This window comes from Dysidea avara, chromosome 8, assembly GCF_963678975.1.
Source record: "Dysidea avara chromosome 8, odDysAvar1.4, whole genome shotgun sequence".
NCBI lineage: Eukaryota > Metazoa > Porifera > Demospongiae > Dictyoceratida > Dysideidae > Dysidea > Dysidea avara.
The window spans coordinates 1,794,984-1,822,534 of NC_089279.1; the positions used below are offsets into that span (position 1 = coordinate 1,794,984).

Here is a 27,551-nt window from a genome sequence, read left to right on the forward strand (position 1 = left end):
TGCAAAATTGTGTATAGCTTCTTCAACTCCCTGTCCACTGCAAACAAATTTATCACTTGCAAATCCTGTTTATAAGTGCCAACAGAAACCTGGTAGTTAAATCTCTCAGTGGTAACATGTCTAATACAGCTATAATTATATGAATCAGTGACATATACATTGCTTTGTCAGAAACTCATATAAAGCTGAAATTAGAAGCCCTCCCTAATAGGTCTCATGAAGTACCTTAAGTCAGTTACCTCATAAAAACATGCATTATTAAACATGCCTCTTTATAAACATCACATACAATCCTCATGCTAGTGTTGCACCTATGAGCTATCATAATAATTATATTCAACAGCAAAAAAATTTACATGGCAAAATTTCAAAAAAAATAGTTTCAAGGTTAATCTGATTCAATCAAACATGCTCTTTAAAATTTCGAGCAATCAATGTGGCCCGTATCTTTTCATCCTCAGGCAATGCTCTGCGAAAGAAATCTTGGTTGGTATAAGTGGTATCCCATTTCCCACTAGTCTTAGTCACATCCACAGTTAACAGCCATGTTGTGGAGATCACTGGAAGGTTGTCAACCAGTTGCCGCTGCCCAGACCAAGTACAAGTGGAAAAGGAGTTACCATTATCAGCATTGTTGTATGTAACTGCCCAGCCTATAGTTCCACTGCACTCTAAACCATCTTTATCAAATGTGCCTATATGAAAAAGTCGAACATTGTTAGACTTCCTTGACACACTTTGAGTCTTAGCTCATTTTAAAATATGCTTCCTGCTATATTTGAGTAGGAATCATAGAAGTAAAGTAGTAATAAAAGCAGGGAGGATTTCTACACCTGTACCTACGTATATACCTGTGGATAACAGGTTTTAAAATCCTTCATTTAGTTGCTTTGTGTAACATAACAATGATTGGTAAACCTGTGCATACCACAACAAAGGAAAGAATACCATATTCCTTATAATCACTTTAATCTAACTAGCTAGCTATCTCAGTTCTTGACCCAGTACCCATGCAATCTTTATTATACCATATATATTTAGCTAGTCAAAGCAGAAATCATGACAGTAAAAAACTTTTGTGGCAAATGAGACTCAACCCACTGACCTCTAGTTTTTGAGTCCTACATTATATCATTGTGTTACTGCTGCTAGATACCAACTCTTTTTGCTTTTGCGTTACTTAAAACTTTAAAAAGTAAGGTTCTTACACTGAACAAGAGACCTGGTGAAGAAGTAACCAATGTTGCAATCATAATGAACACCTTCACAAAATCTCAGTACAAAAGGCATTGTGAGAAATAGTATTTTGTTTGAATAACTGGAGAGTAGTGACATTTCAGTGTGGGACTATAGCTACAGTCTCATTTTAGAGTGGCATGTGAAGGCAACCCCAAATAAATTCTCTGTTTCCTATCTTGGACTCTAGCATATTTGCATGTGGGCAGGCAGTCCATCTCCATTATAAGATTGGCAGCTTTTCAGCCCATTATTTGGCAGGTGCAACCATAAACAGCTGCATAAAGCTTTACATTCTTTTGCAAAAAATAGTGGATTTGTGCCAATTTGCACATTGACCCGCTATTCTGTATTCTTCAATTATTTTGCAGTTATTATCAAATACTGTACAGGATCAGCCTAGCTATCTTGCAATAGCATCAGCTCACATGTCAATATTTACAGTTGATAGTAACCAGATGCAGGCAGTGGATGGGAAAGTGGATGGGAAACAGAGAATTTATTTGGTCAGAGTGGCCTAATCAACATGTTCATGAGTTTTGAAGAAGGAAAGATTTTAAAAGCCTTAATCAAAAGCCTGCCATAAAAATGACTAGCAGCTGTACTGAACATTTTGATAATCTAACAATCACACAATTTTATAATATATTGTGACTATTATTTGGCCAGGGGTTATGCAGTTGTACCTCCTAGCCACACGGCAGTCTTACGCATGCAGTATAAAATTCAAATCCAAATATCCTAGCTAGTGATTTCATTTTATCAAAGGCTGGGTTGTACAAAAGGAATGTACTCCCCCACAAATACATACATACAGTAACACAAGACATTACAAAAAACAATGAAACTACTAGGACTACAAAGACAAAACAGCAGGATCGTAAAAAAAAAACACCTTAATATGAATACACAACAATAGATCAGAAAAGAAAACATTATAGCTGTAAGTAACCATTACTCAGGGCAGAGCCTGTTTGTAAGAGGCCAAGCCTGTTTGTAAGGTTCCTTTAAATGGAATTAGAACAATTAGTCACTGACCCCATTGAAACCAAAGCAGACTTGAGCCCTAACACTGCAAGGGGATTGCCTGTTAAGCCACATACTATGATGATGTCTTTCACTGCTTGTATAATGTAATAAGGTAGTTCAGTTCAAGGGCTAGCTCTAACCAGCTTCAAACTTGGTTATTGATAGCTAGTTAACTAGCTAACCCTTACCGGCAAAGTGAGATTGTTGTTCCCAGAACAGTGGCAGCACTTATTGACCCTGGTGTCATAGGCACTTCATTAAAAAAGTCAATTAGCTATTATAGTTGGAACAATGCCAGAATGATCTTGAGGTATTGGGCACATTAGGGATGACAATCCCCATTTCCCTTAGTTGTATTTTCCTAGTTGTAGAAGTAGTATGTTGAGAAAGTAGTTACAGATGGGAAGTGTTACTGTACATCTTTAAAAATTAGCTGATGTACTGAAAGTGACATATTCATTTTGCTTTGTTCAAGGTATCAGATAGATATAGTACATACCATACAGCCTAGGGAGAAAATTTTCAAGGTTTTGGGAGTTAACAGTAGAAACTTTATTCCTAGAATATTTAGACCTCCACAAGGATGAATATCCAAGGTTTTACAAGGGGGTGCACTAGGGTAGTAGGTATGTGGAGCTGGGAGGTGCAGCCCCACCCCCAGAAACTAAAGCTATTTCATATGTTTCAGACTGAAAATATGTTGAAGTAGAGTGGCTTTATGCACTAATGTCTAAATCATACTGCTTTCTACTGTAATTGGACTACGTTGATCAAGAGTTGCATAGGGAAAAGTGATAGTCATAAGAAGTTCAGCTAGTTTTATTATATGAACCTAAAGAAGGCATGTACAAGTCCATGTGAATTAATTATATGATTATCAACTTGGTCGTCCTGCCTATTTTGATGTCTCTGTCCGCAGCACTACTCAGCCTGCTTATATTTCTTCCTCCACTTCCTGTGTTGGGGTGGTTGCTGCAGCTGGAGAGGTGGCTAAGCATGTGAAGCACCTTGCTATTGTGGAGAAGGCAGGAGGTGTTTCATTCCACTAGTTGTGGAAATGTTTGGGGTATGGACACCTTTTGCTTGTCAGTTCTTAATTCTATTGCTGATGGTACCACCACCCGTAGTGGCATTTCATGCACCTAAAGTGGCCAGAAGAAATCTACTTCAACAACTCTGTTTGTTTATGGGTGAATAATGCTCCAATGATTTTAAGGTATTGAGCTCTGCAAGGTAGTGATGATGACTTTCCCCTTTCCCTGTAGTTTAGTTTTCTTTCCAAACTATAACTAACTGATGCCTTTAGCCAAACGTAACTCGACGTTACGGGCTTGTTTACCCCTTTCGAGGCTATAGTCTTGTGTCTAGACAGATTCATTTCTTTTGCCGGTGTGGGTTTCCACCCCCATGCACACACACACACACGCACGCACGCACGCACGCACGCACGCACACACACACACACACATGCACAAATGTGAATCTTTCCGCCTAACGGAACGGTTACGGAACACCATGTCTGGGTCTATATATAGTAGTATAATACTTGGGGAAAAACAGTACTGCCGTTGTATCTCTGCCGTTCGAATCGCGTGACGCCGTGCGTCATGATAGTTTCGGTAGCACATAAACGAACACATTAAACAAAAATAAAAACATTAAACAGATGAGTCAAGCTGAACCTCTATCAAGCGCAGATCAGCAGTGGTAGTGGGGCGCTCCACATGTACAGGTCTCACGGTCCTACTGCCCCGGATAGCCAAGATGGCAGAAGCGGGAGCAGAAGTCTGCATGCTAACCACGTACTAAGCACGACGCTATACGCAGTCACGCACATTAGAACAGAGATGCAAACATTTTTTAACTACACGTAGTGCAACCGCCTGGTGTCCCACGTCTTTTCCCCAGCACGTAGCTAGCTAGCTACTGAGCGGGTTTTCACCAGCGTTCGAATCTGCGTGACGCCGTGCGTGAGTGCGTAGCAGTTAGCGTGATTGCACACTCAGCTTTTTGCCATCACGCTAACCGGTACGCTTTCACGCACGGCGTCACGCAGATTTGAACGCTGATGAAAACCTCAGTAGCTCAGTGGCAGCCGACGTCGATAGCTTCGTTATACGATCATCCCTCGCGTTCATCATCTTTAGGTCACTCCTGCCGCTATACCATCCCTTCCATTAGAACTGAAACCTTTGCACATTCCTACCTAGTAATTAGTAGTAGCTAAGTTCTTATAAACTTCAACAAAATATATAGCTAAGATCAAACAATATAGCTAGAAAGGATTTAAGGTTTCTGTAGCTATAACGTATGTTTGAGCAATGTCGCAACTTGACCAATAGCTACTACAAAATAGTGATTTTCTTGTGATTTTTGCACCAGACCTGAAGTGCACTCCCATGATTCCTACTAAATAGTACTAGCTACCATACTGAGTGATATTCCAGCTGCTAACCTCGTAATGTATACCAATTCTTAGCATCTCCCACATTTGAGTTGTATCTACCTCTTATTACACCTTCACCAGCACTGCCATTATAGATTTCCATCACAGAACCCAGTTCATTATACCAGCGTCCCACCAGGCAACTAGGAGTGTTAGCTGTAGCTACAGCAATAAAGCAACACAAGATCAATATGTACGGATTAATCATCAAGCCTGTTGTACGATATTATATAATACTCCAAGCAGTTTTCTTCCTGTCAGCCACACTTTCACAAACAATAGGGCGTTCCTGGCACACCCTTATCATGTGAACAATCACATGATGTGATTATTATCGGACTATTGTGTGATTACCAGGGTTGAAACCGGGTCGGGTCAAACGGGTCACATTTTCTCCGGGCCGACCCGGTTTACAAATTATCCGGGTCTGACCCGGATTGGATCACGTGAGAAACGAAATTGTTCGTTTGACGACGTGGAAACTTATAAACGCTATCGAGTAGCTCTTTCGTGAGCCATGCCCACTTATCGCGTTACAAACATACGCTCAGCCACGCCCATTTATTAGTAAATGTAGTATGTAGCACGAAACTGAGGGTATCTATTAGTCTGGCGTAGCCAGACCTTTTATAAAATAAAAGGTCTGGCTACGCCAGACTAGGTATCTATGGTGAGGGGTAGCTATTGTCAGTAGGTGATGACCTTGTTTTTTTTTCGTAGTCTCACTCGCTCGAGACTAGCCGAAACATAGCTCTTATCGCACGCCTCGCCTTTAATTAATCCGGGTCAGTGGGTCATCCGGGTCAGCAGTAGTGACCCGGTTTCAACGCTGGTGATTACTAGTCTCGCGTGGCCAGACCGCTATTTCAGCGTAGGGGCTTATCGATTAGAGATTATAAGCGCCCGAGCCTCGCGCGCTTATAATCTCTAATCGATAAGCCCCTGCGCTGAAATAGCGGTCTGGCCACGCGAGACTAGGTGATTACCGCATTAAGTTTGGGGAGTAGAAAAGGCAGCTGTCATATTAAGTAGTGCATGTGCATGATCTTGAAGCTATATACTTCAACTCAAAAGTAGAGCCACTATTTATTCCACAATGCTTTTGTCTCTGATTTTTGTATCTTTGGTATTTAGCTATGTATCACTATTATAGTCTAGGCATTCCAGCCCGATTTTTAAATTTTGGAAAAATGGACTTTTTATATGCTCAATAGATAGAGTATTGATTGCCGATCTCAGAAATATATAGTTTGTCGGGTTGGAATTAACTACTTTGGCATGCACAGTGCTTTAAAACTGAAAAAAGGTCTCCGGGGCTCCCCATACATTTTAAAGGGAAAAATGACACAATTGAATCAGGAAGCCATCTAGCAATCTGTACTGTCTTGAAACTGCAGTTGCTTCTAGCTGCAAGTTTGTACATATAATGAGAGTAACTTCAGATGTTATCGGATCTCAGCGATCTTTGTATGCTTTGTAGTGAGCAAATATGTTTCACCTACTGCACACTTATGAATACAATGGTGCATACCCACAGGCAAGAGGCTATCTCAAGTAAGTAAAAGCATCAAGTTAACAACTTGTAAAGGTAAACAACTAAAGTGGAGGTGCCACAATGATGCAACAATACCTAAGGTGGAGTTGTGGTTTCAATTACGGCATTGTTATGCTGACTTTGAAGTGGTTTGTATTTTTGAGCTGATGACACAGCCATCAGAAAATTGCCCTGGAGCTGAAAATCGCTAACCTGAGCAAAGTAACTACATACTTTAAAGTAAGCACCAGTGACTACCTTCCACCCGACACTACGTTTTTTAAGTTTTAAAGTATTCTACATACATTACAAGGCTTAAAAAGAATACGAAACAATACAAAACTTACTCATATGAAACGTGCATGACAAAACTAAGATTTTCATGATGATCAGCGTGTGGACAAACCCCACAGCGATTTTCATCCTCATTGGAGCTCGGACTACGGAGCAATCCCAAGTTAAATGCGAGTTGTTGTTTTGTGCCAGGGTTCTATTGGGGAATATACGGAGAATTTTTTTATTAAAAAATCTTGGATACTGGAATGCCTACTAAAAGATATTGCAGCCCAAAGCCAGATTAAACATGCACTCTTACTCCAGTGTATCATAATTGTTTAATCTTTAATATTTTCATTAGTTTAACTATGAATAAGGTGTACCAAAGACAAAAATTTGGCACTTCTTAGGTTTGGAAAATCAGCATCCAAAATGTAGGTTTACAATGCAGCCAATATTAAACAATATAAAACAGCTGTATGGTGAATAGCTAAAGTTTGGCAAGATTCCTTCAGTTGATTCACCAAATTTTAGTCACGCCAAACTTTCGTTGTTTATGTTACCTTGTAATTGTGTAGCTACATAGCTATGTGTCAGTGTTGATTTATTCACTGACTAGCTACCAATACATAGCTAGCTGCGTATTTGAATGTAGTAACAGCATATCCATGGTTTCTAAACTAATTAACTGGATTCCAATTATCACTTGGTCCCTATATGAGGATGCATGGTCAACAATTGGTATTGATTAAATTTTGTTTCTGTTCAACATAGTTAACTTAATGACAAAAGTGATCAAATTTCTATTTAGTGCACATTATCAGTGAAAACCATATAAATAAATGTTTGACTCCATAACTTGGTGCATGCATGTACTATACATACATGCTGTATATGCATAATAGGGTGCTATAAGTGCATGGGTCTTTGGTACAAATATGGGATGGACCATATACACATATATGTACACAGTTCATATAATAAGTTCATGCACATTTACTATATCAGAAATTCTCTAGCAACTAAACTGTAAACCTAATAATGGGTGTCATGGTGTCACAATATTATGCTGGTAACATCATCAACTGTAAAAATGTAATTGCTAGCAATAATATATTATTCATATTGCTTCTAAAATTCACATAGCTACAAACTTCTTGACTGTGGTGCAAACATGCAAACAATGCAGCTATTTGACAAGTTTTTCAAGTAAGCTTCAAATTGTAAATCGTTTCAAAGTTCATCAGGCCTATGTTCCTTAAAATTCCGGGAAATCAGTGTTTCCCGTATCTTTTCATTCTTAGGCAATGCTCTACGGAAGAAATCTTGGTTGATATGCACAGTATCCCACTTCCCACTAGTTTGAGTCACATCCACAGTTAACAGCCATGTAGTAAAAATCACTGGAAGGTTGTTGCCATCCAGTTGCCTCTGCCCAGACCAAGTAGTTGAGGAAAAAGAGTTGCCATGTTCAGCATTATTGAAGGTAACAGCCCAGCCTATAGTTCCACTGCGGTCTGAGCCATCTTTATCATATGTACCTATAAGAGAAATTCCGACAACATTAGACTTACAAAATACTTGCTGCGTACTATTTTTAAAATTACCAATATATTCATTTAATGATTAGAATGTATTATATACAGTCAAACTTCTCTAATCCAATGTTCAATGGGAGCCATAAATTTTGCTGGATTAAGAAGGTTGTTAAGTCACCTCTGTAATCCGACATTGTACAATATCTAGAATTATGTCAGATTATGCAGTAAATCACAAGTAAAATGGATCATACACTGTTTTAGTCATGAATTAGTTTTAGAATTTACAATTGCAAGTATTACAGCTTTTTTTTCTATTGTTGTCAACCATAAATGCTTTGGTTGCATTTTCTGCCATTGTTTTTAATGCTGCTTTTATTCTCTGTCGGATTACAAAGGTCAAAAACAATGTATTTCCAAGTCTAGGGGATCAAATTTTGTGTCAGGTTACAGAGTAGAGAGGTGTCAGATTACAGAGGTTGTTTTCTACACAAAAGTGTTGGTGAATGACATTTTGGTCAGATTAGAAAGGATTCTGGATTACACAGGTGTCGGATTAGAAAGGTTTGACTGTATGAACTATATACAAAGAGATTGAGGAAAATAAATATGGGCTAGTGCTGTTAGGAATAGGTTAATGATTAATACATGAATGCTTGCAATATTACATTCCAACAGCTGGTCGAGTTTACTCTGATGCTTTTAGGCTTATTTTAGCAACATGATGGCATTTAGTAAAGATTTAAGCTCATAGAAGAGTTAAAGGTATAGAATTAGGATATTCAGTAAACTTTCTTTAATGGTGCCAAGTTGAGGATACGAGTAAGTTGGGGGTGTATGAAGCTGCAGCAAGAGTTGACAACTGTACGTCAACTGCTGGTGCCAGACTTTCATAGACATATTTTGCAAATAACTCTAGTCAATACAATTAATTTAATGATGGTTGCAAAATCACTGCAATGATTTGCTAGCACTTCAGCGACTTTTGATGTTCATTACTCTACAGATGGTAAGAAATGTCACTATCCAACTAGACACTGAGAATACATTAACTACAATCCTAAAACTCACCACCAGATGGAAAAAGACACCACCACCAGCCTGCAGCTGCACAAGCCCATGTCCTCATCCTCTCCTCTAGCAGCAGCTGGCCCACCAACTGAGACTGCAGACCAACCCAACAAAAGATCTAGAATCATAAGGAATGGAAACTATAGCTAGTAACAGAAGCAATTGAATGGATTCTGGCTTGGTCCTGAATAGAACAGAATCACTGAATTAAGCAAACGGGTCTGACAGTGCGTTCTTTTGGTTTAATAGACTATAAAATGTCACAAAACTAGATTACAAATTACAAAATGACACAAGATGTAATATGTCCTTTGGGAGGGTCCTGACATGCCAGTGGTTCCTTCCATCCGAGTTAACTGCTTTGCCCTAGTGATTCCTTTCCTGACCTTATCGCTCCATCCTGCTTGTGGACACCATGTATTGCAACATGAATGGAAGGCATTCACTAGTAAGTGCTTACTTTAAAGTGTATCCACTCAAGGACATCAACAGCAACTCAACACCATTTTTACTTCAACAGAATCGCGAGGCTTTAGAACTGTTTACCAGTCTTAGATCTATCATTATCTACTAACACAATCAAGCTTCACATAACTAACTACTTCTGGATTCATTTTACTAACAACTTTAATTCTGAGAGAGCCTGTACATACCATTTTCTATGTCCTTGTTATCGTTGCTCTAGGGAACCGAATCTCCACCAACTTCAATCAACTGTAATTATTAGTAATAGTATAAGTATGAAAGTATTGTAATAACTTGTGTGTATGTATATTTTCCCTGGCTGTGGCTACATGTTGCCCACAGGCCATCAATGCAGGCTAAGACAATGCAGGCTTAGCCTGCTTTAAAAAGCATTTAAAATTTTTTAAAATAAAATAGTTACTTGGTTTCGTGATAGCAGTTTTTTGCTGTACTTCCAATAGCTGCGTCACCCAACTCAAAAGTTTACTAACTACTTCAAAGTCGGCATAACCATATATATTAGAGCCTACAGAACCATAGGCTCTAATATCTATAACATGACAATAACTCAAAGGGTTAGGCTCCAGCCTATTATGCTTTTAATTTTGCCTATTATGCTATGCTGCAGTGCTCAAAAATTTTGCCTATCATGCTCATAATTATGCTCAGAATTTTTGCCATAGTTCCCATGCTTTGTTACTTTCTATGGATAATGATAAACTTTGGTTTATGAACAACTGGTTAAATGTGAAAAGTACTCGTGCATTAAGAATTTAGCTACATTGTAAACTATAATAACAATCATGTCAGATAACTACTTAATGTCATATCAGTGGCATTGACTGTTCTATTATTGTAAGTCAACCTTTTTCAGTTTTTATGTGGCATGCGTTTTTGCTTACAGTACGACAATTATTCTGCCTATTATGCTAGCATTACAGGGGCGGATCCAGGAGCTGGCTAGGGGAGGGGCACAAATAGGGTAAATTGTAGGTGGTTGCATGCATGGGGAGAACCATATTCTCTATAGTTCAGTCAACTTCAGTGCTGCTTTTTTAAAGCAGCAAATAATCACCTCTTAGTGGTGTCTCACTGTTGATATTTGCCATTTTGGCCTTTTCAGATGGTTGTGAAGTCTTAAAACTGTTTTAAAGGCTCTGAATGTCTTAAATAACAGCAACACGATAATTATTTTTAGAGGCGCTTAGTACGCACGAAGGTGCTGGGTGACTATTTTACAGTTAGTTTGACTTCGGTTCGCTTTGATCTCAGGTGAATTTGTAATAAATGCTAGTAAAATGTGCATATTTTCATAAGTTTTAAACTGATCTCGGTTGGCCTGACATAAAATTTACTAGCTGTTTTAATCAGAAGCATGGCTGGCTCCTCCACAAGGTGGAGAGGGGGGGGGGGGGGGGGGGGCATTTGCCCCAAATGCCCCATCCTGGATCCGCCATTGCATTATGCTTGATGCTTTCAGGCACCTATTATGCTCAAAATTATGTCAGCAACTACAAAGGGTACAGCACAAGTCAGTGTCAAATCATCATTACTAGAAATTTAATACTTTTAATGGTCACATGTATAATACATGTGACCATTAAAAGTATTAAATTTCTTGCACTACACAAACATACTATACTACAGTAATACTATTACTGTAGTATATGTTTGTGTAGTGCAAGGGCGGATTTAGGGGGGGTGATTGGGGTGCTCAAGAACCCCCCCTCCAAAATTTTACCATGAGCAAGCTAGGAAGCTTCTAGAAATTGCAGTATAGATGCAGTTGCATCTTATACGTATGCACGGGCAATGAAAAGATGGAAAGAGAAGGGAGAATAGCTAATCTTTACTTAGAATTACTAAGAGAGGTTCAAATTATACTTTTGGTGTAAGACTTAACCTAAAAGCTGCTAAAAATCGAAATACTCTAATAGAACAGTCAACTACTCTAATAGAACACCCATCTTAATGTTTTTTTAATAAGTTTCCAGGGTGTTTCTTGACTTGTGCACTAAAAACTTCTGTCAAATAGTTTAATTTCAGTTGTTGCTACATTGATGCTTGGGTTGACATGCTTAAGTAAAACGGTTAATTTCTTAGCATGCATACAGTTAACACTGAAGGCCGCAGTATCTGAGAACTCTTTGTTTTTGCTTTATCAGTACCATAATTCCATGCTGCATTTATCTGAATCTAGCATCAATTGAAGCTAATAAAATTTAATGCCATGCAGGGTTTTCACTCCCAAACCCCTTAAAGCTCAACTTTATAAGCTCAAATGATACCACATGTCACATTATATAGGGGGGTTAGTTGTGGCCAAAAACTAGTTGTATATGTAAGTGATTTTGGGACTCTGGTTATAAAATATTAATATGGTGATGGGGCCATATAGTTGTAAAAAGTCAGATTGAAATACGTAGTAACAGAACAGTCTGTGGTTATATACACTACAAAGTTGAAGTTATTTTTGCGTGCATTTTAAATCTCTACAATGACCTTAAGATCCAATCCTGTGTATATCTTTGACAATCCACTATTATGTATTGCCTTATAATCCAATAGCATTTAAAAGTATAGTTCTGTTTTTCTAAAATTGCTTACAACTGAACTCATCCATCTTGTACCCACAATCCATCTTGTACCCCCACAATCTTTCAGTACAATAGAGTATTTGGTTAAAAATAGCTTCCAGATTCAATCTTGTGATAACTATATTCCAAAAATTTCCCAAAGGAGCATCACCCCTAGCTGGAAAATTCTACGTGTGTGTACTCTACACACTGCATGGTGAGTGTATACTTGCCCTCTCAAGCCCTCCCTTCATTGTTTACTGTTGGATGTTATAGTTTGAGCCATGAGACTGTAAAGCACACTAGCTATACCTTAAGCCAAGCAATACACTATAAATTTAGCTATCTTGTATATTGATGAATTCAGCATATAAATTTTATTAATTCGTGAATTGATGCAATCAATTAGTAAAAAACCAAACTCTAAAATTGCTAAATTTAATGTACCACTAAATTAAGGTATTTCAAACACAACACTAATGGCAAGTATTGATCATATGTGTAGCTGCATCCTTCTCCTTCCTATTCTTGTAAAGAATATATTTTTAGTTACTGGCTGTGGCCGTATATGACATGCAGCTAGTAGCTGTTACAACTGTTCTGGAATAATGGTATTGTTTCAACGTTATTACACCTAGATGAATCATAATGCTTTAATTGAAAGCATTGTGAATCACTTAAACAAAGTGACATCATTTTTCAGTCAAAATATTGCCAAATTTTAATACTGAATAGGCTAAATTTGCAAAATTTTTCTGTGGGGGCATGCCCCCAGACTCCCCTAGATAGAGCATGCTCCGCATGCTGAGTGTGCGTGCTTCACACACTATAGCTAGATGTAACCAGTTTCACTTTTCTTAGCCAACCAACAATTGTTAGCACCCCCTTCTGAAATCCTAGATCCGCCCCTGTAGTGTAATGTAATACAGTATAGTATAGCATGGTCGTGTGTGTGCGACTGTATGGTTAAATTCAATTACATTTTTAACTTGTGATCTAACTTCTTTCAAAAGCATTCTGTGTGATATAAACTGTTTCCTTCTGGCAACATCTTACACTCAACACTTTACATTCTGGCAACATCTTTTGTTTTCCAGCACATGCATGCATGCAAGCTACTTTGCTTCACGTCATGATCACATGTTTGGCACGTGCATTATGATATACAGTCACATTTTCATTTATAACCTGCAGCCCATGATTCAATCAGCAACTACCTTTGAAGTTTATTTGCTGGTGAACACACAACAGCTATGATTAGCTGGATTGAGTTCTGTAAGTAAAGATTCTGGATTTGTAGTCATTTAATCGTTTAGCATGTGGCTACATCATTAAAGAAGATTCTAATAATATAATTAGCATTCCTGGTACACACTGGGACTTGATGGATGCCCTTGCACCACACAAAGCAAGGTGTATTTAGCAGCAATTTCACTGTAGAACTGGATTATAAGATTACACTGATAGAAAGGATCATTAGTACTTGAGTCCATTGTATCAAGATAAAACTCATGCATTCATTCCTAGAAACTGTCAGTATTAACAATCCAACCAAACTGATAGGACGTTAAACCTGTGCTACTGATTAGGAGCATGCATATATACACAGAATTGTATCTATGCCTGCAGCATGCTTTAAATTTCACACTGCCCCACCCCCTTACTCTTCAGCCTGCTCCATTGCTCCTGATACTCAGCAAACAGAACAGGAGCAAAGCGCAAGCAGCCTGTCATAGAGACTCTAACATATGATGAGTTTTTAGTAAAAATTACTGCTATAGTTAATTTCAGACGACAGAATATTCCTGGAGGAGCATGCACCCCTGAACCCTACATTTAACATGCTTTGTATGCTATGAGTGTGCATGCAGCAGGAAGTTTAGAAACCAGTCACCTAGAGCCACCATGTCTGCTGACTGCACAGTTATTTGACGGGCATCTGTAATATCATTTGGGAGAATTTTATAATAAATAGGAACAACTGACAAGTTTTACTAAGCACAGCCGGCTTGTGAGCACCTTAAAGATCATATAGCTAAACAATTATAGCCTAATGTGTCAAATGTCGATGTGACTCCCAATCAGTTGCTAACAAGAACATCTTATATAAAGTGCAAGGTTAGTGCATGTACACAGTTAATTGTTCTGTAATTTGAAACAAAGCTAGTTTTAAGCAATTTTAGCCTAAAAGGTAAAATATTTTCTTGATTGTTTACATTAAAAAGTCCCAAAAATAAAACAAATAAAATTACTGTATTCAGTGCAACGTCTGTTTTTTTTTCTGGTATAAATACCATAGTACATCGACTTTTCCTTATAAGACCCTCTCAAAATAGGTCACTTCTGTAGAAGGCCATGCATGCATTTGTATTAATATTTGCATGCATTTAGAATCTTACAGGTGACAAGACAAACTGATGCACATGATCTGAGCTGTTGTGTCAGTATCTGTACCAGTTACTGTCACCCAATAATACACATGATGCTACGTATGCATAACAATTAGCTATAAAGCTAGTTATTTATTTATTTTACCCTAAATGCACAGTGCTGCTTGTGTTGACCTTAACATGTGCTGGTCGTTATTCACAAAGACGACACAATTCAGAGTAGTGTAAAAAAATCATTGCTACCATTGGCATAAAACATCACACAATTATACTAACAGCACGCCACCATGCATTGTACTCCTTACCCTAGAAATGATCTAATTACTTGATAAAACACCTACGCAGCAACAAATTAATTGTGTCAACCATTGTTAATTCTAGGATTTCTCCTTTAAGGGGAATTAGGAATTTGTGGGGTGACAGTGTGAAAGTCTATTGACAATTGTATACATTAATTGTTTATAGCTAAATATTAAAAAGTTGCTATAGTAGATTATGGACTGTTGAAATAACTTACTCCTATGTGATTGGTAGGGCTAGACATATGTGTGTTGTAATGATGACATAATGATGTAATAGGATATCCATGTGTACCTCATGTGCACAATTATAACATAAATAGTGCTCTGCGTTTGTTGAATTTGTTCAATAATCAAATTACTGTGCATATGTGACATCATAATATCAGTGGCCATAATTGTGTGATGCCAGTGGGAAATGGGTGGATGTCTTCAACATTAGACTATCTGAGATTGAAGATCAAGGTAGCTATTTCTGATGGTTATGAGACCTATTTTCAAAACTGGAAATTTTAAATCACGCCTATAGTGTTACTGTTGTTGTTGGTGACTTGTTCATATACTAATGCTGATGATAAGGTGAGTACTAACAGCACTGGGAATGTCCATAACTGTACAGTTCTATTACAGTTGGATTGTTATTGTTTACTATAGGCAATATCATAATCATCGACAATTGATGACCCCTCACTGGCTTAGCAAACATGCCAATATTTCTGGGTCATAATTATACGGTATGGTCTGATTATCTTGAAATCCTGGAAGGGGTAACAAATGAGTGCATCATAAGAGTTTGGCTAGTATACAGCTCCAGGAGAAATGATTAAGCAACATGATATTATTACTGTTGCTATCACCATTGACATGAAAAAGACTCTGGAGATCCTTGGAATAAGTGATGACAAGACTTTTATTGGCTTTCGTACAATTAACATTACTCACTTTACAAGCAGTCCAGCATGTCACTATTTTGAAGAAAGAAGTGCTAATCATGGCAGCATTGTAAAGCTAGCTACTACTTCTACTAATATTCCTAGAGAATCACCCAATTCAAGTTATTACAGTAATGTAAAAGATTCTAAACCAAATGAGAAATGGGGATCCTGTCGCATGCATGATGAAAGGCACACTGTCATTGCTAAATATATCCATGATCTGGACTTTGATATGTACTGTGATCACTCTATCAGACTTATTGTATCGAGTATTTACTGGTTGAAGTCTATACTGACAAACAACAATAATAATTATCAACTGTATAAGATTCATATGTTTGGTTGACATCTTATAATACTCATGAGTGTTTGAGATTGACATTCTGTAGATGCATAGCTATACAATATTGAACACTCACACTACATGTACATTCTCCAGTGGGAACTGTTATATCATGCAAGCATACACACACATTTCAATTGTAGATTTGATTGTATGTTTATAATCATGACTCATAGAACACATCAAAAATGCATGCAAAATTAAATGGTCTATGTAATAAGTTTAGTAGCTGGCTCACCGTATTGCGGTATTAATTTTGTACTGGTATCTATATTATAGGGGTCGGGATATGTAACTACATACATAAGTATTATGGCCTTAAAAATTACATACACAGCAACACTTTTGTAAAAGAAAAATCAAAGAAAATATACTCAAGTTAGGCATTGGGTGAAAAGTTGATCATTTTTTTTAATCTGCTGCCACTTAATGATAGGGTCATTCCATGCACAATCACCAAAGAATTGTAATGACCCCCCTCGGATTTTGATGAAATTTGGTGTGTATGTAGTACTTATGGTACTTATTCACCATACCAATTTTTAGCCCCTGCACCACATGGTTTCTGATTTATGACCACAAAAATTTTGAATATTTTATGAAAAGTTGGTACGACTTGCATTACAAAATCAACTGTAGCTCACCACTGTATTAATATTTTGAAATAAAATTTTCGGTGAATAAAGATAATTAATTGATCAATTTAAAAATCCATAAATTATGGGATAGCAGCTTAATTAAACTTTTCAAAAGTTGCATAAGAAACTTTGATCCTACATATTTCAAAAAGTGCTGCTTCAAATTCTTTGAATTTTTTACTGAATGATTATTGTGTCATGGTCTATTGTTGATAAAATTTTTGTGGTGGGGTCACAATGGGTTCAGGAGATATAATTAAAAATGTTGTAGCTTATAGTGAAGTATTGTAATCTATTATTGCTGTAAGGGAGTGTACACCAGTATTAACCATTCCTAATAAGGTCATTTCAGATCTGACTTACATAATGAAGATTTTGAAATGCAGTGTAACCTGTATTAGTGACCACCTGTATTGAAAACCACCTTAGTTAATAAAGTTTAACTCTACAGTGTTCTCATGGACCCAGTTTGTATAGATGGACATACTCAGACCTTAATTGCATACTTGTAGCTGGCTAATAAAATTCCAGTCATACAAGACATTGTTCAAATTGCAATGACATGCATTGCAAAGATTCTTCAGTGAGCAAACAACTTTCTACCAGGTATAACATATTCAGTTGCTAACTAGATATTGGAAGTGTGCAGTGACTACTCCTATTGTCTCCATGGCTCAGTCCTGTTGCAATCCATTTGATATACCAGGCCATACTTGGAGTAGCCGTAAGAAGAATCTCAGACCTGTTTCAGCCTGGATGTGTGAAAGAGCTCCAAATATTACTATTGATATGAAGATTTGTGACACATGCAGAAAGAAACTAAGTAAGGAGTCACCTTGGCTAGATGTCACTGAGTCTGCTGCTTCTGAGCTTAATCCTTCTAGCTCACAAGCAACACAATCTGATTCTCTGTTCTTTCATAGTTCAGAAGCAGTATCTTCGCTTAATGTATGTCTAGCAGAGATTGGTGAGACGCCATTTTCTCAGTGTAAAAGCCGTTCAAAGGTTTACTGTGGACAGAAGGTTAAGAAGATTACTGAAGCCTTGCAGCGAACAGTTATCCCAATGGCACCTGTGGATGATGGAACTGAGATGATCCAACAACTAAAGGAGAAGTTATGGGAAACAAATAGAAGAAGTGAGCAAGTTCAAGTACTAACAGTTTTACCAAAGAGTTGGACAGTGAAAAAAATACAGCAAGAGTTTGGTGTCTCGGAGTATTTAGCACGACAATCAAAGAAGCTGGTAGAGGAACGAGGCATTCTTTCTCTTCCTGGTCCATCACGCAGACCTTCACTTTCACCAGAAACATTTACCACTGTTTGCAATTTCTATGAATCTGATGAGATTAGTCGTGTTATGCCTGGAAAGAAGGATTTCGTGTCAGTGAAGAAGGAGGGAAAACGTGAGCATTTTCAAAAGCGACTGGTCCTGAGTGATTTAAAACAGGTGTACCGTGAGTTCAAAGAGAAATTCCCAAATTACAAAATTGGGTTTTCAAAGTTTGCTGAGCTGAGACCAAAACATTGTGTATTAGCAGGAGCAAGTGGTACTCACTCAGTTTGTGTGTGTACAATACATCAGAATGTGAAGTTGATGTCATTGGTCCAGGAGATGCAGATACCTGAGCTACCAACGTATCACCACTGTTTGGGGAAGACAATGTGTAACCCCCCACATCCTAGGTGCTATTTAGGAGAATGTGATGCCTGTCCCAAGATTGAAATTTTGAAGGAAGACCTACTTAATCACTTTGATGAGATCGATGTTGAACAGATTGTTTATAAGCAGTGGGTGTCCACCGATCGATCTACACTAGAGACGTTTTGTTCCCCTATTGAGGAATTTGCTGATACCTTTTGTAAGAAGATAGAGCTCTTGCGTCCCCATTCATTTATTGCCTCAGAACAGGCATCATTCTATGCAAACTGTAAGACAACTTTGAAGATGGGAGAGTTCCTAGTCACTGTAGATTTTTCAGAGAATTATTCTTTTATTTTACAAGATGCTGCCCAAGGGTTTCATTGGAACAATTCCTCAGCAACCCTACATCCCTTTGTCGCCTACTACCTGGATTCTGAAGAACTACGCCACTTGAGTTATGTGGTGATTTCTGACTGTCTCCACCATGATACTGTTGCTGTCCACCTATTCCAAAGATCTTTCATCACCTTTCTGAAACAGTTCCTGCCGGCAAGATTGCACCCTTGTAAAATTATCTATTTCTCTGATGGTGCTGCACCACAGTACAAAAATAGGAAGAATTTCCTAAACTTATGTCACCACAAAGATGATTTTGGAGTTGAAGCTGAATGGCATTTTTCAGCCACTTCACATGGAAAAGGAGCATGTGATGGTCTAGGTGGAACAGTCAAACGACTTGCTGCTCGTGCCAGCTTACAAAGGCCATACAATGATCAGCTCATGACAGCACGTCAGTTGTTTGATTGGGCATGTAGCAACATTTCTGCTGCTCACTTTGGTTATTGTAGCAATGAAGATTACAGGAAAGAATTGAGTAGTTTGGAAGGTCGCTTTCAATTGTCACGGACAATTCCTGGTACAAGAAAACTACACTGTTTTGTGCCAGTTTCAGACAGTACAGTGGAAGTAAAGTTTTACTCTTCATCTCATACTTCCAGGAAAGAGAGAGTGGCTCTAGGAAAGAATGAAATTCCACCTGAATCAATTGCTGGATTTGTCACATGTTTACATGAAGGGAATTGGTGGTTCGCTTGTGTGCTTAAAGTTTGCTGTGATACAAACAAAGTACAACTGACGTTTCTGCATCCACATGGTCCATCAAACTCATTCAAGTACCCAGAGCCACAGAATATCCACACTATATCAATGGATCATATTCTAACTCTTGTAGACCCAAGGACGAGAAGTGGTCGTGTGTACTCTTTGACAAAGAAAGAAATGACTCTTGCTACAAAATTGCTTCACACTATATCATCACAGTTATAAAATAGTACTAGCTACATGCCTGTTTCACAAGTTGCTTATGCACACATTTAACTTGAAGTGAATTAAAGTGTCCTCTGTGTATGTACAAATCAGCATTATAAGTTGTCCAATGTTATCTGCTATAATTCTGTGCATGCTGCTAAATAATAGCACCTATCTTGTAATTCCATAGAGAGTTCAAATGGTCTTGATTTCATAATTAGAGGATGTGTCTGGTTGTTAACCGAAGACTATTAATATGCATTAAACTTTCGTAAACTAAGGATGGTTTTTCAATACAGGTGGTCACTAATACAGGTTACACTGCATTTCAAAATCTTCATTATGTAAGACAGATCTGAAATGACCTTATTAGGAATGGTTAATACTGGTGTACACTCCCTTAAAGCAATAATAGACTACAATACTTCACTATAAGCTACAACATTTTTAATTATATCTCCTGAACCCATTGTGACCCCACCACAAAAATTTTATCAACAATAGACCATAACACAATAATCATTCAGTAAAAAATTCAAAGAATTTGAAGCAGCACTTTTTGAAATATGTAGGATCAAAGTTTCTTATGCAACTTTTGAAAAGTTTAATTAAGCTGCTATCCCATAATTTATGGATTTTTAAATTGATCAATTAATTATCTTTATTCACCGAAAATTTTATTTCAAAATATTAATACAGTGGTGAGCTACAGTTGATTTTGTAATGCAAGTCGTACCAACTTTTCATAAAATATTCAAAATTTTTGTGGTCATAAATCAGAAACCATGTGGTGCAGGGGGCTAAAAATTGGTATGGTGAATAAGTACCATAAGTACTACATACACACCAAATTTCATCAAAATCCGAGGGGGGTCATTACAATTCTTTGGTGATTGTGCATGGAATGACCCGATAATAAAATGTAATTTTACAGAAAATTTAAGACGTTAAGCCTGCAAGTCCTGAGTCAATACAAACTAGCTGTCAATGCATTCCATCAGTCCAGAATTCATCAGCTAATTAGTCTTGTCATCCTATCAGTTATGCATGGGTAACCACACATTATATGTCACTGGATCTGCCAAAACCTTTTTAAGGGCAAGCATTACACTAGAACTCGATAACTACATTCAACAGTTCAACACCAGTTATAGCTGCTGATGATTAAAAGCACTTCATTTACTGTGTAGCAATCCAACATCACTGAGAATTTCATGCCACTCAGGTAGGTCGGGAGTCATGGGAGTACCTCACATATACTTCCATTCACAAATTACAGCCTTGTATATATAAAGACCATACACATGCACAGACAAGGTTAGTGTGGAGAAAGGAAAAATCATAGTAATCCCCTATGGTTATCAAATGTGTGTTGCTGTTTCATTTCTGGGTGCTATTACCTGTCCAGATGTCCAATTCAGTAGCATATCTAGACTATCTGGTTTGGTAAGGCACAGACCTTATATGCTATAATAAGTCATATATTCTTTCCTAACTACAGCTAGTGCTTTGTCTGATTGCTTTCTTGAAAAATGCTGATGTTTGATCTGTACTCACAAAACTAGTTCCATTAATACAGTTATGGTCTAGGGATAACTGGCAAGGTCAACCATAGCCTTGCTCTTAACTTGTGTGGGTGCACACAGTGAGATAAACACTGCTTTATTGCTCTATTATACAACAACACTCGATTACCATTCTACATCACTAAGGCAAACCATTGAACACATATATAGGAGCAGTATAGTCATAATGCTTGTTATCATGGCCTGTAGATCATTGTGATCTGAAAACAAGCCATCAGGTGCCTGTAGCTCATCTCTTACATAGTGACTTTCGATAAAATTCATATAGCTATTGAAACTCGTATTACATAGCATTGCCACAGGATAGCAGTTCAAACTGAGCAATAAGGTGTAGACCACACCAAACTATCTAGTAACAGAATCAGAGCATAGCATTAATTCTACATATCCTCTATTACACTGTCATTAAGACTTGAATCTTGTCACTTCACCTTGTGGGATATATTGGATCTAACACATTGGGATACACAGCTAATACACAGTTAAATCTAGGGGGTCTGGGGGCATGAAATTGAATCTGATAACAATTTTCCCCAAATGAATCTGTTAAAGTGACATTTCAAACATATATATATGTGTTGTTCATGCTTACTTCTGCTGGCACAGTATCAGAAACAGGCTAGAGGTGGTGTTATAGTATGTGAATAAAACAGACATGAATGCCAAATGTAAGGAGATCTGGGGAGCATATATCCCAGGAAAATTATCCGTTTAAAGATATGTATGATTCTATTTTACTGTGTCATTACAGGTAGGGTTGTGGGAATTAGCAATTAACAATTGTTTTTTTTTCAATTACTGATGTGGTTTTCTAAAAATACAGAATACCAAATTATGTAGTAAATTTTTGGTGGTTTAGTGATGATGCCCACACATGAAATACCATACTGTTCTTCTAAAATGCAATACTTTGAATCCCCAAGTAATCTTTACATGCATGTGACTTTCTATTAAGGTAGTTGACTGCTCTATTAGAGTATTTCAATCCAAACATTAATTTTGATGCCTTTGAACATCAATGCAAAATCAATTTTAATTGGCTGAATATACTCGACCAGTTTCTGGAAACCTCAGAAATCTTCTGGGCCTACCCCTGTTATACTGCCTGTACAGCATGAGCAGTTCTGCACAGTATACTCAAATACAATAGTAGCTAGACAGGATCTTAGAATGCAGCTCCCTTGTAAATGCTAACAAATTCTGAATACTGAAAGGTTCATACATTTAACAGATTTTGGTGTTTAGCTATCTCAGTATTGTTCATTGAAATTAGATAATATTGTATACATTTGTTTGATTCTACACTCATCTATGCACAGCTAACTGTGTACTTTATACAACACTCAAATATATTTAATTTGGGTTTAAAATAGCATGTAGGATTGCCATTGAGACTACAGCATTTATGTGATAGATATTGGTAGAATTTGTGTACTTAGCTAAAAGTCACAAATAGAAAGGTAAAAATTAATTAACATCAATGCATGGATGAGATTTTCATGACATACACAGAGCACAATAGATTGACATGCATGCTAAAATTTTTTGAAGGGGGTCAAAAGCCCTCGTTGACCCTCCATCCCTGGACCCTTACAGTAGGTTTCTTGGCATTGGTCCATTGGTTACAGAAGATTTTACAAGCATTAAAGTGCTACCCTGCTGTCAGAGCACTCTGGGTAGTTTTTATAGGAAGGCACTTCACTGTCTGAGGTACAAGCTAACTGTCTGTCTCTGTCTCCTCTGATTAATTCTACAATAAATTATATAAGGAGATCTAGGTTGTTGTCACATACTTCAAATTTGCTACAAAAACAAGCGTTATTCAAGTGTCAAGAGGTAAAAATTAGCATTCCCTTCCAAATCAATATCTGCCATTCAATTTGCCCTAGAAAAAGAAAGTAATTTTAACCTTAAAATGAATGACGTGCTTAAATAAGTGATCGCCATGGATGCTGTAGCATCATGATGGATTTGATGCTGCAGATCAGGTAATTGGATACTGAGCATAGGATGCTAATTAAAAAATTCAATTCTATTCAACCTATTTCATACAAGCGCAAGAGTTTAAGGGGATTATCCTTTAATGCCATCATATTTGATCACCCTTTATCAACTGCAATCTCTTTGTATCAATACTCTCTAATAGAACAGTCACATTGTAGTGAAATACTCTAATAGAGCATTCACTGATTAAAATGTTCCAAGATAAATATTATTAACCTAGGAGCATAATGGGAACACTATAGAGAGCATAATAGGTGAAAATTTTAGGAAATTCCTGAGGACAAACATTTGAGCATATAGGCCACTATTTAACGAGTTTCTATTTTTCATCATCGCCCACATGTATTGTTACTGTCACACGTATTTTCCCATTATTAAAGAATTAATCATTATTTCATCTGATTAACCAAATATTGAGGATGCGCACTTCAGTTTTCAAGATTGCTGCACTCATGCAGTAGCTACCTAGCTAGCACATTGTAGCCAAGAGGATGTGAAAGATTGGCACAATGAAGGTTACAAGTAAGACATTGATCCTCAAATGGGACTGATCATGTGACTAAGGACTATTGTGTAGCTACATCTAAAGAGGATAGTTGCCAAACTAGCTAAGTTGAGTTAGCTAAATTAGCATATTGCCTGCTATACAAACAGGCCCTGTAGAGTATAGTGGTATGAAAATAAGTCTAGCTAGCTATATGGTGGGCATAATGAATAATGGTAAGACCCGCCTGCCTGCACTCTACATTTGGAATTTTTTAATGAAAAACAGAAAATCACTAAATAGTGGCCTTATGTTGACTTAGGCCTAATTGTCACAACAATTGGCTGAAGTAATAATTATGAAATCCTCCTTGTTGGAGTTCACAACACAAGCTACTGTAAACAATAGTCGAGGACAATAGTAATAATAACAGCATAACATAAATGTCATTATCATTGATACGAGTTTGCTATGTACAGGCTGGTGTATTTGATGTGTAGTGAATATTTTAGCTACAATATTTGATGCTTGGGTCCCTTTTGCAACCTTTTAAGTTACAAACAAAATTTCAAAGGAGAAGCTTTAATAAACATGATATGAATGAATTAGACCAAAATTCCCTACCAGGTTTCCCTACCCTGATGAAAATATATACTCAAATTTAAAAATATCTTATGCCAGTTGTCATATTGCAGATTGACACCCCTTAAAATTCAACTTTAAATACTTTATATATTGCCAATACTGCAGTTTGATGATCATGAAGTGATTCAGAATACATTAGTTCATTCAATAATAAACGTCAGTCAAAAATTGCTACCAAATCGTCCCCCTAGACCCTGACCCCTAGATAGAGCATGTTCTACATGCCAAGTGTCCGCATGCGCTACTCTAGTCAGTTACCAGTTTCCTTAGCCCCCACTACAAAAATTGTTCCTGTTAGCACACTCTGGATCTACCCTTGTGAATAATTCAAAAAATCTGCACAATAGCACAATATTTGTGGCACCATGCAACAAATGTTTTTATCATAGGTGTGTGTGTGTGTGTGCAGCCCACCCCAGTGTTAACTCAAATGCCCAACTGTCCATGTCTTGCTTATCGAGTGAAGGTCCAGATAGGACTTTGGATGTCCACGCCTTCACCTGTGAGACATGGTACAGCCTCCTGTGGTTTACTAGTCCTGCTCCAGTAGCTATAGGATTTGTCTATGCTGGCTGTTAGCACCTGAGTAATGCACATGTAGGTCTGGCTCACTGGATAGGCATGATTATGCTAGCACGGTAGCTGAAGGTTTTTCTTTTGCTTTTTGTGTGTGTGCACGTATGTTTCTGTGTGATTGTCTGATCATACATGCACTTATACTGTTTACCCTGCTCACCACCTATCATCCTACCTCCTAATGATATTAATATATACATCTAAACATACAACTGTATTAGACCTATTAGTAGTGCTTTACTTGGTTTCCAATGTTGTACTAATCAAATTACTTTTGTTGGCAACAAATGTTGAAGCAAAAACTACATAAATTACATAACAGGGCATGTCTAGCACCATAGAGTAAGCGCCAGTGCTAGAAAAAAAGATGTACAAAACACAGCACAATATATATACATACAAAATTAATTACGTTATGATAGTGAAATATCTGTATCATAGCAATATTGCATATGCAAATGATTTTATGTGAATATATAGAAAAGACACTGGACAATTCACAATAACACAGCATCTCACAGTATGGCACACCACCACTGATACCTGGTACTTGGTTGATGATCAGGTTGCCTGCATACGTACCAAATTGAAGATATTGCTATAATGCACGATTTAGTAACATACATAGTAGTCACTGCCAGTTGTGAAAGATCATCCTCTATCTGCTGAGTGGCAGATGTCAGCTGAGTTGCATTCTTTAAGGCAGTTAGTAAAGTAGCCCAGGTCTTGGGCCCTACTCCCTTATTGTCAGTAAGCCACTTTATTAACATCTCCAAGCAGCAATTCTCTGGATCATTACTGCCACCTCTCTGTTGAATAATTCTGATTGTGGGTAACTCAAACTCCAGATTTATAGCCACAATTCTCCAGTCTGCAGCAATCCTTGGTAAGACAATGTTGGCTAATTGCTTTATAGTTGGTTCTAGTACACAGTGTAGAATAACAGCCTACAAGCACCTGTAAAATATATTATGCATACCTTGTGCAAGCAGTGTGCTTGCAAGTGTAGGTTTCAAGTGTATGTTGGTACACCTATCCACAGAATTTCCTATATTGTTGTAAAGTATTATACAATTACTTAGAAGTTTATGATTTACCATTTAATGTAGAAAAGAGCAGCATGTAAGCTTCCTTGGGAACCTTTTGACATGCATTCTTGGAGCAGAAAACTAGTGTTGCACCGATAATCGGTTGAACTATCGGTAACAACCGATATTAGCTAATTTTACAAGTATCGGTATCGGCTACGAAGAGGAAATAATTTGCCGATTAACCGAAACCCACAACCAATCGTTAAATTGACGGCAATGAACAGGTGAAAGTAGAGAATGTGGCGAATGTAGCAGTAAGTGGTTTGTTTTAACTGTTTTGTAACTGTTTTGACTTGTTTGTTTGCACAAGTATGCTATAATAGGCTGTGTATATTTATCGGCCGCCCATGCAATTAGTTGATCACTCTTCACAAAGGGTCTGTAGTCCCACTAAAAACACTGTTTGATAAGCTGGCTTAGCTGTTTTATAACTATTTGTCTTCCTTTTCCATGAAAGGAGTTAGTATAAAACATTGTAAAAGTTGGCCGCCCACGCAATTAATTACATTGATTACATTATCATTACAAATGCAGTTATACACATAAACTTTAGGTGATTTTCTGCTCCTCCTCCTCTGTTCTGAAGAATTGAAGAATATCGGTAAATATCGGCATATCGGTTACAGGAATAGGCAAATAATCGGTATCGGCAAAGGTGAAAAAATGCATATCGGTGCAACACTACAGAAAACATCATCTGTGACATTAATGCCATCAAGTCGAATATGAGGTAGGTAATTGCTTTCATGGACCAGTGGACACTCCACATATTCAATCGGAGCTTTAGCAGATGGCATATATGTATGGTGAACTTTAGAAATTGACTTCTTCAGGTGTGTCAGTAGCCCCTGACGTTGACTCAACATCATTTGTTGATCATCTGTTTTAGATAACTGATGCACAGACAAATAGCATTTGATAGAAAATGTGATTTGACAATGTTGCAGCTTGAAGCTTTGTCTTTTTCTTCCAAAGACAAAGTAGCCAGTTCCTCTGTAGATGCTGTAAAAAAATATGCATATTACAACCACTAAACAGGTATCACAGCTTACCACTGAATGTGATGGCCCTCCTTACTACACCAGCTGATTGTCTTCACCAGAATGTGATTAAATATATTCTCTGGCAAATGTCTATCAGGAAAGTGGTACAATACCACCACATCATCAGCCTGCTTTTCGTACACCTTCATTTTGTTGTATACCAACATGGAGGGGACAACAAAAACCCTGCCACTTTTTGGAACCTCATAAGAATCATCTTCAGCATCAAATTTTGTAGTGAATGATACTTCTTCAGCAAGGTCAAACTTCTTTAGTAAGTCTAGAATTACTTCCTTTTGATGAAGACGACCACACTTGTCCAACATATCATCAAGCAGTGATTCTTCCAGTAACCCATATTTGTCATAGCGGTCACAGGATAACTGCAAATCAG

At 37.5% G+C, this 27,551-nt stretch overlaps 2 protein-coding genes and 1 long non-coding RNA gene across 3 annotated transcripts in view; 1 reads left to right on the forward strand and 2 right to left on the reverse strand.

The window, feature by feature from the left end:
- Window positions 1-314: 314 nt before the first annotated feature.
- LOC136263975 (streptavidin-V1-like) lies at window positions 315-4,931 on the reverse strand. The gene is made up of 3 exons (XM_066058646.1): window positions 4,909-4,931; window positions 4,721-4,854; window positions 315-695 (listed from the first exon to the last, which is right to left on the reverse strand). The coding sequence occupies exons 1-3, from the start codon at window positions 4,917-4,919 to the stop codon at window positions 403-405; spliced, it is 438 nt and encodes a 145-aa protein (XP_065914718.1). The 5' UTR covers window positions 4,920-4,931; the 3' UTR covers window positions 315-402.
- A 734-nt stretch (window positions 4,932-5,665) lies between these two features.
- Window positions 5,666-27,551, forward strand: part of LOC136265259 (uncharacterized) — a 162,033-nt gene continuing 140,147 nt past the window's right edge. Inside the window, exon 1 of the long non-coding RNA XR_010705455.1 lies at window positions 5,666-5,689. This is a non-coding gene — a long non-coding RNA (uncharacterized lncRNA). The remainder of the gene's footprint in view (window positions 5,690-27,551) is intronic.
- Window positions 25,350-26,187, reverse strand: LOC136265097 (uncharacterized). The gene is made up of 4 exons (XM_066059883.1): window positions 26,121-26,187; window positions 26,003-26,071; window positions 25,648-25,945; window positions 25,350-25,593 (listed from the first exon to the last, which is right to left on the reverse strand). The coding sequence occupies exons 1-4, from the start codon at window positions 26,143-26,145 to the stop codon at window positions 25,539-25,541; spliced, it is 447 nt and encodes a 148-aa protein (XP_065915955.1). The 5' UTR covers window positions 26,146-26,187; the 3' UTR covers window positions 25,350-25,538.

Excerpts from the sequence above, each read along its gene's own strand:
- LOC136263975 (XM_066058646.1), bottom strand. Across the intron at positions 696-4,720 it reads GAATTGGTATACATTACGAG|GCACATTTGATAAAGATGGT; the intron begins GTTAGCAGCTGG and ends TTTTTCATATAG.
- LOC136265097 (XM_066059883.1), bottom strand. The coding sequence starts at position 26,145 with ATGCTGCTCTTTTCTACATTAAATG. Across the intron at positions 26,072-26,120 it reads GCTCTTTTCTACATTAAATG|GAAATTCTGTGGATAGGTGT; the intron begins GTAAATCATAAA and ends ACAACAATATAG. Across the intron at positions 25,594-25,647 it reads CAACTGGCAGTGACTACTAT|GCAACCTGATCATCAACCAA; the intron begins GTATGTTACTAA and ends GTACGTATGCAG.